This window comes from Erpetoichthys calabaricus, chromosome 17, assembly GCF_900747795.2.
Source record: "Erpetoichthys calabaricus chromosome 17, fErpCal1.3, whole genome shotgun sequence".
Classification (NCBI taxonomy): domain Eukaryota; kingdom Metazoa; phylum Chordata; class Cladistia; order Polypteriformes; family Polypteridae; genus Erpetoichthys; species Erpetoichthys calabaricus.
This window is the reverse complement of record NC_041410.2, coordinates 23,987,926-24,001,187: the sequence shown is the minus strand read 5'-3', so window position 1 is coordinate 24,001,187 and position 13,262 is coordinate 23,987,926. Positions and strand designations below refer to the sequence as shown.

General features: G+C 40.9%; 1 protein-coding gene across 1 annotated transcript in view; it reads left to right on the top strand.

Moving 5' to 3' along the window:
- The window catches only part of igflr1 (IGF-like family receptor 1), an 81,401-nt gene extending 70,414 nt beyond the window's left edge, over window positions 1-10,987 (top strand). Inside the window, exons 7-9 of the mRNA XM_051920776.1 lie at window positions 999-1,139; window positions 5,132-5,320; window positions 8,861-10,987. Coding sequence (XP_051776736.1) covers window positions 999-1,139; window positions 5,132-5,320; window positions 8,861-9,189 — 659 coding nt within the window. The 3' untranslated portion in view covers window positions 9,190-10,987. The remainder of the gene's footprint in view (window positions 1-998; window positions 1,140-5,131; window positions 5,321-8,860) is intronic.
- The last annotated feature ends 2,275 nt before the right edge of the window (window positions 10,988-13,262 follow it).

The following is a 13,262-nucleotide window of genomic DNA, read 5'->3' as shown; positions in this document are numbered from 1 at the left end:
TCTACAACATCCAAAACCTTGTGGAACTCCAGGCATATCTCATCCACTCCCAGGGCCCTGCCACCAAGGAGTTTTTTGACCACCTCAGTGACCTCAGTCCCAGAGATGGGAGAGCCCACCTCCAAGTCCCCAGGCTCTGCTTCCTCATTGGAAAGCATGTTAGTGGGATTGAGGAGGTCTTCGAAGTACTCCCCCCACCAACCCACAACGTCCCGAGTCGAGGTCAGCAGCACACCATCCCCACTATATACAGTGTTGACACTGCACCGCTTCCCCCTCCTGAGACGCTGGATGGTGGACCAGAATCTCCTCGAAGCCATCTGGAAATCGTTCTCCATGGCCTTCCCAAACTCCTCCCACGCCCGAGTTTTTGCTTCAGCAACCACCAAGCCGCATTCCTCTTGGCCTGCCGGTACCTATTAGCTGCCTCCGGAGTCCAACAGGACAAAAAGGTCTTGTAGGACTCCTACTTCAGCTTGACGGCATCTCTCACCGTCAGTGTCCACCAACGGGTTTGGGGATTGCTGCCACGATAGGCACCAACCACCTTACAGCCACAGCTCTGGTCAGCCACCTCAACAATAGAACATGGCCCATTCAGTCTCAATGTCCCCCACCTCCCTCGGGACGTGGTCAAAGTTCTGCCGGGGGTAGGAGTTGAAGCTACTTCTGACAGGGGACTCTGCCAGAGTGTTTGGCCAACATTTCAACGTGCAGCAGTATAAGTACTACATGCAAATATCTGGAAATAAGGTATAGGACATAAGAAAATGATTACTGAGATAATGTAGCAGTTAAGGACTGCTAGGTAAACATATGCAATCATAAAAATACTAGTGACAAGAGGTGACAATTTGACACCCTCACCAGTGCCAGTTTGTTAGCTCCAAGCTGAACCTTACTTCTCTTAAATGGTAACAGCGTGTTTTGTAGTTACGATCTGTATTTGAAAGGACATTTCAGTATGCATAATTTCATTTGTTCTTTCTGTCAATCAGAAGGTGGACCACACTTGGACCAGGACCACCTACCCACAGAGTCAGCCCCTAAACAAATCCTTCGGCAGCCACTGATGATGCCACAAGCAAATGGACTGCACAGGGAAGACTCAGTTGACAAAATCGACATAAAAGTCAATGGTGAGCCTGTTAATTTACTTAGGAACAGCGATAGTTTGAATCAAATATTAGGTGAGTTCCCCTTATTTCATGGGATGAGACAGTGACCACTATTTAATGCAGTAGTATGGATTAAAAAAAACTGAATGTCGTCCTGGTCAATGTCTGTGTAGAGTTGGCATGTTCTCCTTGTGTTCACAAATATGTTAATTTTAAGACTCACCAATAATTTAGTGAGAATAGGGTGAGTTGAAGACAGTGCCCTGTGGTGGTCTGGCATCACTTTTATACCCGAGTCCTGCGTCTATTTTTCCAGGATGGTACTACTTCCTTGAAACCCATCAAATGGACATTGTAAGTTTGGAAAATGGTTGGACATGTAATTACATCCTTCACGTGACTAATTCATTTATGTTTTATTTCAATCCTAATACATCCATCCATTATCCAACCCGCTATATCCTAACTACAGGGTCATGGGGGTCTGCTGGAGCCAATCTCAGCCAGCACAGGGCGCAAGGCAGGAAACAAACCCCAGGCAGGGCTTTGTCTCCCAACCATCCAACTTGAGCTGACCCTCTAATGTACTCATTTCTAATCCTATCCATCCTCATCACCCCCAATGCAAACCTTAGCATCTGTAACTCTGCCACCTCCAGCTCTGTCTCCTGCTTTCTGGTCAGTGCCACCATCTCCAACCCATATAACACAGCTGGTCTCACTACCGTCCTGTAGACCTTCCCTTTCACTCCTGCTGATACTCGTCTATCACAGATCACTCCTGACACTTTTCTCCACCCATTCCACCCTGCCTGCACTCTCTTTTTCACCTCTCTTCCACAATCCCCATTACTCTGTACTGTTGATCCCAAGTATTTAAACTCATCCACCTTCGCCAACTCTACTCCCTGCATCCTCACCATTCCACTGACCTCCCTCTCATTCACACACACGTATTCTGTCTTGTTCCTACTGACCTTCATTCCTCTCCTCTCTAGAGCATATCTCCACCTCTCCAGGGTCTCCTCATCCTGCTCTCTACTATCGCTACAGATCACAATGTCATCAGCAAACATCATAGTCCACGGGGACTCCTGTCTAATCTCGTCTGTCAACCTGTCCATCACCATTGCAAATAAGAAAGGGCTCAGAGCCGACCCCTGATGTAATCCCACCTCCAACTTGAATGCATCCGTCACTCTACCGCAGACCTCACCACTGTCACACTTCCCTCGTATATATCCTGTACAACTCTTACATACTTCTCTGCCACTCCCGATTTCCTCATACAATAGCACAACTTCTCTTGAGTCACCCTGTCATATGCCTTCTCCAAGTCCACAAAGTCACAATGCAACTCCTTCTGGCATTCTCTAAACTTCTCCATCAACATCCTCAGAGCAAACATTGCATCTATGGTGCTCTTTCTTGGCATGAAACCATACTGCTGCTCACTAATCATCACCTCACTTCTTAACCAAGCTTCCACTACTCTTTCCCATAACTTCATGCTGTGGCTCATCAATTTTATCCCTGTGTAGTTACTACAGCTCTGTTACTAGACTTATTTTCTGGTAAAGTTTAATTTTAAAAAGTAGCAGATAACTTCCATGAACCGGTGTTTGAGGAGAAGGCCCCCTACTTGTTCTACAGTATGCAACTGGGACTGATTTAATGTGAATTTTGCTTCAAATACAAGATTGCTGGAGAAAAGTGTGTGTGTTGCCTTGGAAGTAATGTTGGAAATCTGGTATATCATCCACTTACAATTATTTTATAGCGTTTCATTTACAGAATAGTATGAACTCACAAAACATCATCCTAGTTAGGTTATTAGCCTGCAGAGTAAGTATGTGCAATAGATTACTTCTTGTTTTCGTTTTTATAATATCTTAAAGTTGAGCCACATTTTCTGGAAGGTCTGCCTATGAGGCAACAACATTTCAAGAACCTACTTGCAGTTCAACAAATTGTGTGTTTTTGTATTAAATTAGGTCTGAGCAACATTTCAAGTTGCAACATCAGAGTGAATGCCACTGTCAAAGTAAAATTCACAGAGCCATTACGGCTGTTGATTTAATTTCTTCTTAAATACATAGTTAATTACAGGTGTGTGTGTTTAGTGGGCATTTCCTATGCTCTTGCAACCATATCTATTATATAAAAAAAACTTGGGACAAGACGAGACATTTTCAGAGAGATAATTTCACATCCAGCCAGACGAGACTTTGTGCCAAGAGATGAATTGAAAAACCTAAAAGGTCCAAGCGAGGATGGAAATAAAAGACAAACAGTAGAAGAAGAAAAGAGAAAGAGTACAAGACAAAATAGAACGTCGTAAAGAGGTTCAAAAACGTTGGCACGGTACACACGCAGAGCGTGTTAGAGATTACGAAAGTACTAAAATTCAAAAGTCTCAAAAAACTGATAGTAAAGATTGCATTAGCACTAACAAACAGAAATTATTACTCTGTGAAATAACGGAAGAGCGAAAAGAGATCGAATTTATGAACATACTGTAGGTGATATGACAGCTACTACAAATTTAATTTCAAAGAAACCACAATTCGGTCAGGTTTATATTTATGATCAGGGAGAAGCGATGCAACATAGAATCGAAAGAGTTAAATGATCGGACTTGTTAGAAATAATACAGCCAATAAGGGATACAAATCCATACATCCAAAAGTATTGCACTTTACACAAAATTTATCTGAAAAACACGGACAAAGAAGTTTTGTTGGATTTCTATATGAATCTGAAAGATCACGCTCACATATATAATAAACCAACATGTGACCAGTTGTCAGCGATAATAGTTTAGAAAGATGGAGATATCAAAGATAGAGTTAATATTCGTATTGATCCAAAAGCACAGCACGATTCGTCGCAAGCGGCAGATCCGGGAAATGATGAACGCGCTGGGCCCGCACGAGGGTTGGCGAGCGAAGCAAGCAGGGGGCAAAGCCCTCTAGTCTAACAGTAAAAAACAACCAAAAAATCTGAAAATAAGCTAAGAAGTATCCATCCATCCATCCATTTTCCAACCCGCTGAATCTGAACACAGGGATCTGCTGGAGCCAATCCCAGCCAACACAGGGCACAAGGCAGGAACCAATCCCGGGCAGGGTGCCAACCCACCGCAGGACACACACAAACACACCCACACACCAAGCACACACTAGGGCCAATTTAGAATCGCCAATCCACCTAACCTGCATGTCTTTGGACTGTGGGAGGAAACCGGAGCGCCCGGAGGAAACCCACGCAGACACGGGGAGAACATGCAAACTCCATGCAGGGAGGACCCGGGAAGCGAACCCAGGTCTCCTAACTGCGAGGCAGCAGTGCTAACACTGCGCCACCGTGCCGCCCGCTAAGAGGTATGGAAAAATTAAATAAGTAAAGACTGGTGACGTAAGGAGACACGGACAAGGTCATGAAATGGACACATTTACCACTGCCCAGTTGTTTGCTCCAAATAATCCAATCCATTTCATTTGTATAAAACAATCTGCACTGAGTGTAGACTCAGAGTGCAATAGTAAGGTCACAGGTAAAATGCAATTACTAACTTAACAGATTACCTAATGCAAAGACTTAAAAATACACATTAGTTTAAACACACAATAAAAAAAGCAATTCCATTGATGAGAAAGGATCCTCATTGTATGTGTCCATTAGTAATATAATATGGCCAGCTGAGAATGAATGGGAGGAAAACAAGACCCCCAGTCAGCAGCATCCTTGGAGAATAAAAACCTCTGAGGGCCACAGTTGGTTATGATGTAAAGTCTGAATATTACAATGTCTGAACATTATGAGCAGTGTGGATATTGCTTCTCTTAAATATTAACAATGTCTTTTAAACTGATTTCAGCATTTAGACAGGAAACACAACCACTTGCAAATTTCATCATGAAAACAAATTTTACATGGACCAAATAACAACTGGCATTTGATGGGACATTTTAATAACTGTGGTTTCATTTGCTCTTTCTGTCATTGTAAAGATTTAAAATACGTGCACCAGAACCATCTACCCAAGGAGTCGGCTTCTAAACAAGTTCTTCAAAAGCCGCTGATGATGCCACAAGAAAATGGACTGCACAGGGACGATTTAATCGACAAAATCCACATGGAGGTCAATGGAGAGCCTGTCAGTCTGCCTAGGAGGGACAACAGTTTGAATGAAATACTTGGTGAGTGTCCCTTATGTCACAGGTAGAGATACTGGCCAGTATCTAAGGAAGCAGCGTACACCTTTATCTAAATGGTAATTGTAGCCATCACCCATAACTCTGCTGTGAACTTCAGTTGCAGGGCCTGTAGAAAGCATTCAACCCCCTTGGAAATCTTCATATTTGGTTGTTATACAACAATGAATCAGAGTGGATTTAATGTAGACTTTTTGACGTTGATCAACAGAAAAAAAGACTCTCTGCTGTCAAAATAAAAACATTTCTAAATTAATTCCAAATATAAAACATAAAATAATTGTTGTGTTTGTGTTCTTGCCACCAATTTAAGTTCAGACAAGCATTCTGGATTCAGGAGGGTGATTTACGTGCCTTCTTTTTTGGCATTCTGAGTGGACTGTTCTTGATTCAAATCTTGCCTTAGATTCTTGTATCAAGCAGGGAGCGCCCCACATTTCTGGCCGTTTGAGGAACAGTAAGCAGGGAAACATCCCTTCACCTTCCCTTGGTGAACCATAGAACTGTAATGCAGAACTGCACTTAGCTAAATTTCTTTTAAAAGCACAACACTTAAAAATCAGCACCTCCAGGTTGATGTGAATGAGAAGCATCAATAGAAAGATTGATGCCAGTTTGGTGCATATTACATGCATTAGGCAGCTGCAGAAAAGAACACCGATAACCCTGGAAATGGATACAATGATTTTTTACTAAAAAAAAACTGTTAGTTTTGCACTTCACAATTGCAAAATTTCCTGCAAAACAAATTTTAGTGGCAGATAATAATTTGCTACTGTGATACTAATATTAGCATTGGATACTAATTTACTCCTGCGATACTAATATTAGCGTTGGATACTAATTTACTCCTGCAATACTAATATTAGAGTTGGATACTAATATACTCCTGCAATACTAATATTAGCGTTGGATACTAATTTACTCCAGCAATACTAATATTAGCATTGGATACTAATTTACTCCTGCAATACTAATTTTAGCGTTGGATACTAATTTACTCCTGCAATACTAATATTAGCGTTGGATACTAATTTACTCCTGCAATACTAACATTAGCGTTGGATACTAATTTACTCCTGCAATACTAATATTAGCATTGGATACTAATTTACTCCTGCAATACTAATTTTAGTGGCGGATACTAATTTACTCCTGCGATACTAATATTAGCGTTGGATACTAATTCACTCCTACAATACTAATATTTGCATTGGATACTAATTTACTCCTGCAATACTAATATTAGTGTTGGATACTAATTTACTCCTGCAATATTTATTTTAGTGGCAGATACTAATTTACTCCTGCAATACTACTATTAGCATTGGATACTTATTTTAGTGGCGGATACTAATTTACTCCTGCAATACTAATATTAGTGTTGCATACTAATTTACTCCTGCAATACTAATATTAATGTTGCATACTAATTTACTCCTGCAATACTAATTTTAGTGGTGGATACTAATTTACTCCTGCAATACTAATATTAGTGTTGGATACTAATTTACTCCTAGGATACTAATATTAGCATTGGATACTAATTTGTAATACTTATTTTAGTGGCGTATACTAATTTACTCCTGCAATACTAATATTAGTGTTGGATACAAATTTACTCCTGCAATATTTATTTTAGTGGCAGATAGTAATTTACTCCTGCAATACTACTATTAGCATTGGATACTTATTTTAGTGGCGGATACTAATTTACTCCTGCAATACTACTATTAGCATTGGATACTTATTTTAGTGGCGGATACTAATTTACTCCTGCAATACTAATATTAGTGTTGGATATGAATTTACTCCTGCAATAGTAATTTTAGTGGCGGATACTAATTTACTCCTGCAATACTAATATTAGTGTTGGATACTAATTTACTCCTAGGATACTAATATTAGCATTGGATACTAATTTGTAATACTTATTTTAGTGGCGTATACTAATTTACTCCTGCAATACTAATATTAGTGTTGAATATGAATTTACTCCAGCAATACTTATTTTATTGGCAGATACTGATTTAGTCCTGTGATACCAATATTAGCGTTGGATACCAGTTTACTTCTGTGATACTAATATTAGCATTGGATACTAATGTACTCCTGCAATACTAATTTGGGGTGGAGTGGTGGCTCTGAGGCTAGAAATCTGTGCCAGAAATCAGAAGGTTGCCAGTTTGAATCCCGTAAAACACCAGACTCTACTCTGTTAGGCCCTTGAGCAAGGCCCTTAACCTGTAATTTCTCCGTCCTGGGTTTGACATTAATCTGCATCTAGCCCTGTATGTAGGCCCTCCAACCTGCAGGGAAAACTTGGGGGTTGGTGGCAGGATTGGCACTCCAGACACTGTAAAAAAAAAAAAAAACCTCACATTGTTCCATTCCATTTGTTTCAGTCCATTTAAGGAACAGTATTCAGTGAATAAGCAGTGAAACATCCCTGCTCCTTCCCTTGGCGAACCATAGGATTGTAATGAAATACAGCACTTGGCTAAATTTCTTTTAAAAGCTCATCACTTAAAAATTTGATTAGGAAAAAAGCACATGGCTTCTATTAAACGTCTGTTCAATTGTCTTCATCTGGTGCTCACACTGTAAGCAGAGAGCGAGACTGAGGCAAACGCCACACCACTATGCTTTCATTTAAAAATTGCATTTTTAAACAAAGAAATCTCTGTCCATACTAGTATTTCCACCTCGTTTATAAAAGGATTTTCATTCACTCTGAAATGACCAAAAATGTATACGAAGTAATCGTGGGCCTACACTGGAGATAACGTGCAGCATCGACGTCTTAAACCAGTCATACGCTGTATGATTTAGCAGTGATTTTAAGCCCAATTTGCAGTCACCCAGACTGACTGGCCTGAATTTCAGCTTCGATTGGCCATCATTTTAAATGCATTATGAGAGGGTAGCTGGTACCAATTTACTCCTGAGATACTAATTTTAGTGGCGGGAACCAATTTACTCCTGAGATACTAATTTTGGGAGGAGTGGTGGTTCTGAGACTAGGAATCTGCGCCAGCAATCAGAAGGTTGCCAGTTTAAATCCCACAAAACACCAGATTCTACTCCATTGCACCCTTAAGAAAGGCCATTAACCTGCAACTGCTTCGTCCTGGGTATGACGCTAATCTGCATCCAGCCCTTCAAGCAGGTCCTCCAATTTGCAGGGAAAACTTGGGGGCTGGTGAGAGGTGTCACCCACTGCACTCGGTCCCATTCCAGGTGGCTCGCTCTGTGAAACCATGTGCAGCACTTGCTTATTTTGCTCGTCATTACAGCTAACTCTTTTACTTGCTAGTTGAAGTACCCCAGAGTACTCCTTGACCACATATTGTTCTACGAGTAGGGGCACGTTTGTTTTGTAATGCTGCTGCTTTAGGCTCCAGCAGACCCCCGTGACCCTGTAGTTAGGATGCAGCGGGTTGGATAATGGATGGATGCTTCTTTTTAACTCTGTGATTTTACAACATGCATAAAAAGCCAACTCTAACCTTTCTGTGTCCACAGGTTCAGAGCTGCACACGGCCCCTTTACAGACAGTCCTGAACAACTTGGATGTTCTCGAGGAACTCATCATGCTGCTGGATCCAGAGATTTCTAACACCAAGAGCACAAAACATCTGGCTTCACGATGCCAGTTTCCATCTACGTGGATCAATTACACTTATTCTATGAAGGACAGCAAGAGCCCCCTTAAGGTTCTATTAGAGGCAGTTTCAGCCAAGTGGCCAGACTGGACAGTGGGGCAGTTGGCTGTGATGTTATCTGACATGGAGAGAAATGATGCTGTGAAAGTTTTAACTAAGCTCTCTCCAATCCAGCAAGAAGTTCTCTAATGCCTGATAACATCGCAGGAGAGTACATGAAGACTTTTTTTTTTCCAAAGTTTGGAAAAAGTACTTACTGTACAAGTTGTACTAGTTAACACAGTGAAGAAGACAACAGAGACACCAGCATATTCATTGTGTTTACAGCAAGAACAGAGTATCCATTACTGCCTTAACCGCTTGAAAGAATGGCTAACCTTGTTATGTCACCTTCTCAAAGTGTTACCTGAGGCACATTCTAAAGCGGCAGTGAGTTGTTTCCTGGATCGAGACTCTGCAACCTGACCTCAGGTGGTCCTAATGTAGCATATAAATAGAAAAGCACACAACATGAGAGTCTGTCAGATAACACAGGACACTTCCTGGCACCCAAGCATTAAACTCTTTCACGGTCAGGTACCCAAACTTCACCATCCATCCATCCATTTTCCAACCCGCTGAATCCGAACACAGGGTCACGGGGATCTGCTGGAGCCAATCCCAGCCAACACAGGGCACAAGGCAGGAACCAATCCCGGGCAGGGTGCCAACCGACCGCAGGACACACACACACACACACCCACACACCAAGCACACACTAGGGCCAATTTAGAAACACCAATCCACCTAACCTGCATGTCTTTGGACTGTGGGAGGAAACCGGAGCGCCCGGAGGAAACCCACGCAGACACGGGGAGAACATGCAAACTCCACGCAGGGTTCACCATTGTCAAGGCAATTCTCCTTTCATAACCCTCCTTGGGTTAACTTATTTTGTTCACATGTGCTGTGTTAAGCTCAAATAATGCTCAAGACAGTATTCTGCAGCCATCTAGTGGATAATATAAAAATTATACTGCAAAAGAAAATCGCAAATAATTATATATGTTCTGCCACTCTATGATAACTTATCAATATCCATGCATGGGATTTTAGAATAAATTGAAACTGAACCATTAGTTGAATCAAGGGATTGAAATGAGAATGTGAACTGATGCTATGGCACTGAACCACAACGGAACCACAGTGATATGCCTGGTGAGCAAGTAGCTGTGTGGCAGAAAGGTGAAATGATTGTGATCAAGTGGAAGGACAAGAAAGATGTTAGCCCCCTAAGGAAAATGTGTCACAGGAAATGCAGAAGTCGCTAAGCCTACAATAACACATTGAGCACATCAATCATGCAGATCAGGCACTGGCATTCTACCCTCTCGTGTACTTTAGAAAAATAGAATAATTGCAAATAAAGTACACAAAGAAACACACTACTGCTGTGTCGATTGCAAGGGCAGGCTGTACAATGGTGACTGTTCCTAAATATGCCTCACGATGGACGTGTACAAAATCTGCATCAGTACAGCAGTGGTCACTAGAAGTTCCTTTCTTATTGACACTATGGTAGTTACGTGCTTCTGTTATGCATGACATTTTTTTGTCTCTCTATTATAAAAAAAAATCCTGGAAAGGAAAAGCAGGGCGACGAGACGTGATCTTCTCGGAAGTTCTCGGAAGACACTTAAAAGACCCACGAGACAAAAGAGACTGGCCACGGAGCGCCTCGCGGGGACCGTAAACGTGAGACTTGGTGCCAAGAGATTGTCCCAGGGTCGTCTCGTGGGGACGTGGAACATGAGATTCTTGCAAGTCACACCCTACTTACAAACAATATCAAATAAGAGCACGGCCAGCAAAACACTCAGTCTTGTAAAGGCACGTAGCACACACAGATCCTGTGCTCTCAGCACATATAAAGCATATAAGGACAATACGTTCTAGATGAAACGTCAACGACTAAGCAAAGAAGAAAGAGCAGCGTGGAGAAAAGAGACCCAAAAGCGTTGGAGAGAAAAAAGGCAGATAAGAGATTATGAAAGCAGTGGAATTCACTGGAAGGCTCAAACAAACGATGGCGCGATACACATGCAGAGAAAGGTACAGAATATGAAAGCAGTAAAATTCAAAAGTATTGTAGCATCCCAGCCAAGTTGAAGTCTTTTTTGTTTTAAGTGACTCTTAGGTCCTATTGAGGGAGGGCTGAGTACAGGGGTATTGATTGATGTGGTAAGGGGGGGCGAGACCCATGGGAGGAGGGGTTAGAGAGGGTGCTAGAAAGTTGTGTTTGGGGTTAGGAAGTCGGCGATTGTTCAAGTAAAACTTTTGTGACACTTTATTACGTCAGTCGCTACAGTATCAAAAAAAAGATAGTAAAGATCGCATTAGCGCAAACAAAAGGTAATTCATCATCAGAACCAGGTGTGATTAAAAAAATAGCAGGACAAATCGAGGTCAGAAATAAAAGGCAAACAGTGGAAAACAAAGTCTTTTCGCCTTCGCATCATTCAATGCACAAAACGTGGATTTACACAATAATGGACCATACACTATGAGAATCTGTGGTCCGGCAACAGTTAAAGCAACGACAAGTTTAATTTCAAAGCATACACAGTTCGGTCAGGTGTATATTTATGATCACGGAGAAGCGATGTAAATTTTAACAGGCGACAAGAAAGGTAATGTATATATTCCGCGAATAACATTTAGACACCAAAGGAGCTTGTGATATGCCATTCATATTAAAATGTTTACAGTTTACTGTGAGAATAGCTTTTGTTTTGACAATTAACAAATCACAGGGACAAACATTAGAAAAAGTCGGATTATTTATTAGAGAAACAGAAACAATATTCACTCATGGGCAGTTATACGTTGCGTTGTCACAATGTGTCTCCAAAAACGGAATCAAAATTCAATGTGATCTTGAAGAAAAGGTAATCCCAAATATTTTTTTTAATGAAGCTTTAAAGTAAAAGTGCAAATAATGAAATTGAAACAATTCCAAAGAAAAAAAAAGCTTTTAAAATTGTATATCCGATTAAACAAACACAGGGGTTGGTGAGCAAAGCGAGCAGGGGGCAGAGCCCCCTAATTTAAAAAAAAAAATGAAATGCCTTTGGTTTGTTTTTCTGGGAATAAGGAGGTTACAGAACAGGTTAACCAAAATAACAGCTTTATTGGAGAAAAGGATCAAGGAGCCGTTGGTGATGTGTCTGTCGTCTCTTTTGATTTTCGCTTGCTTGTTTTTTTTACCACACTTCTTTTAACTTCACCTGTTTGTTGTCCGGTACAAATCTTGTAATCGATATTTAACCCACTTCCTATTGTCCAAATGACTTGAAATTTTGCACACTTACTCACTTCTGATGACAATACATGAATCAATAATCAGTTTCACTAATTGATCAATTAATCCATGTTAATTTAGAAATGAAATTTTCATATGAAGAATAGTTCAAGATTTCACCAATAGGTGGCGCTAGTAACAGCTAGAAATATTAAAGGAAGTGTTAAAATATTGATTACAAAATTATACTGAAACAAACCCAAGACTAAAAGTTGAAAATAATATATATATATATATATATATATATATATATATATATATATATATATATATATACAGGTACTCGTCGACATACGACCTATGCAAGTTACGACTGTTCGACTTTACGACGCGTTTGACTGTTTCCCCCGCCAGCTGTTGGCAGCGCCAGTTTCCCGCACTCTCAAGTCTCGCTACGCAGCAGTAAAAATATACGCAGCAGTGTTGCCCCACGTGTGTTTGTGTCTTGTTGTTTTGGCAATTTTTGATAATAATATAACCCTAACATATAACCCTATAATATTAACACTAATAGCAGCTTTCTACTCAAAACAGCAAACTTGAGAAGCTGCCAGCATCAAACCCAGAAGCTCTTGATTGGGCAGTTCTTAGGATTGCACTACGCAAGCAGTCGCATCAACTGATTACCGCAACCTGCTTTCTTTTTTCTTCTTGAATAAAAGCGCACTTGTTCTGTTATACTTGTAATTGTGAAAGTGTTTATTTGATATTTGGACTTCAGGCTTCACACCAGTCATTCTCAGTCACACACACCACTCACATCCACATCCACAGTTATCCCAGTCTCATTCGTGCACAAGTTTTATATACAATCATCACATTCAAATGTTAACAGTTCCCACACACAACTGCTGACTCCCAATCAAGAGCTTCTGGGTTCGATGCTAGCAGCTTCTCGAGTTTACCGCTTTGAGTAGAGAGC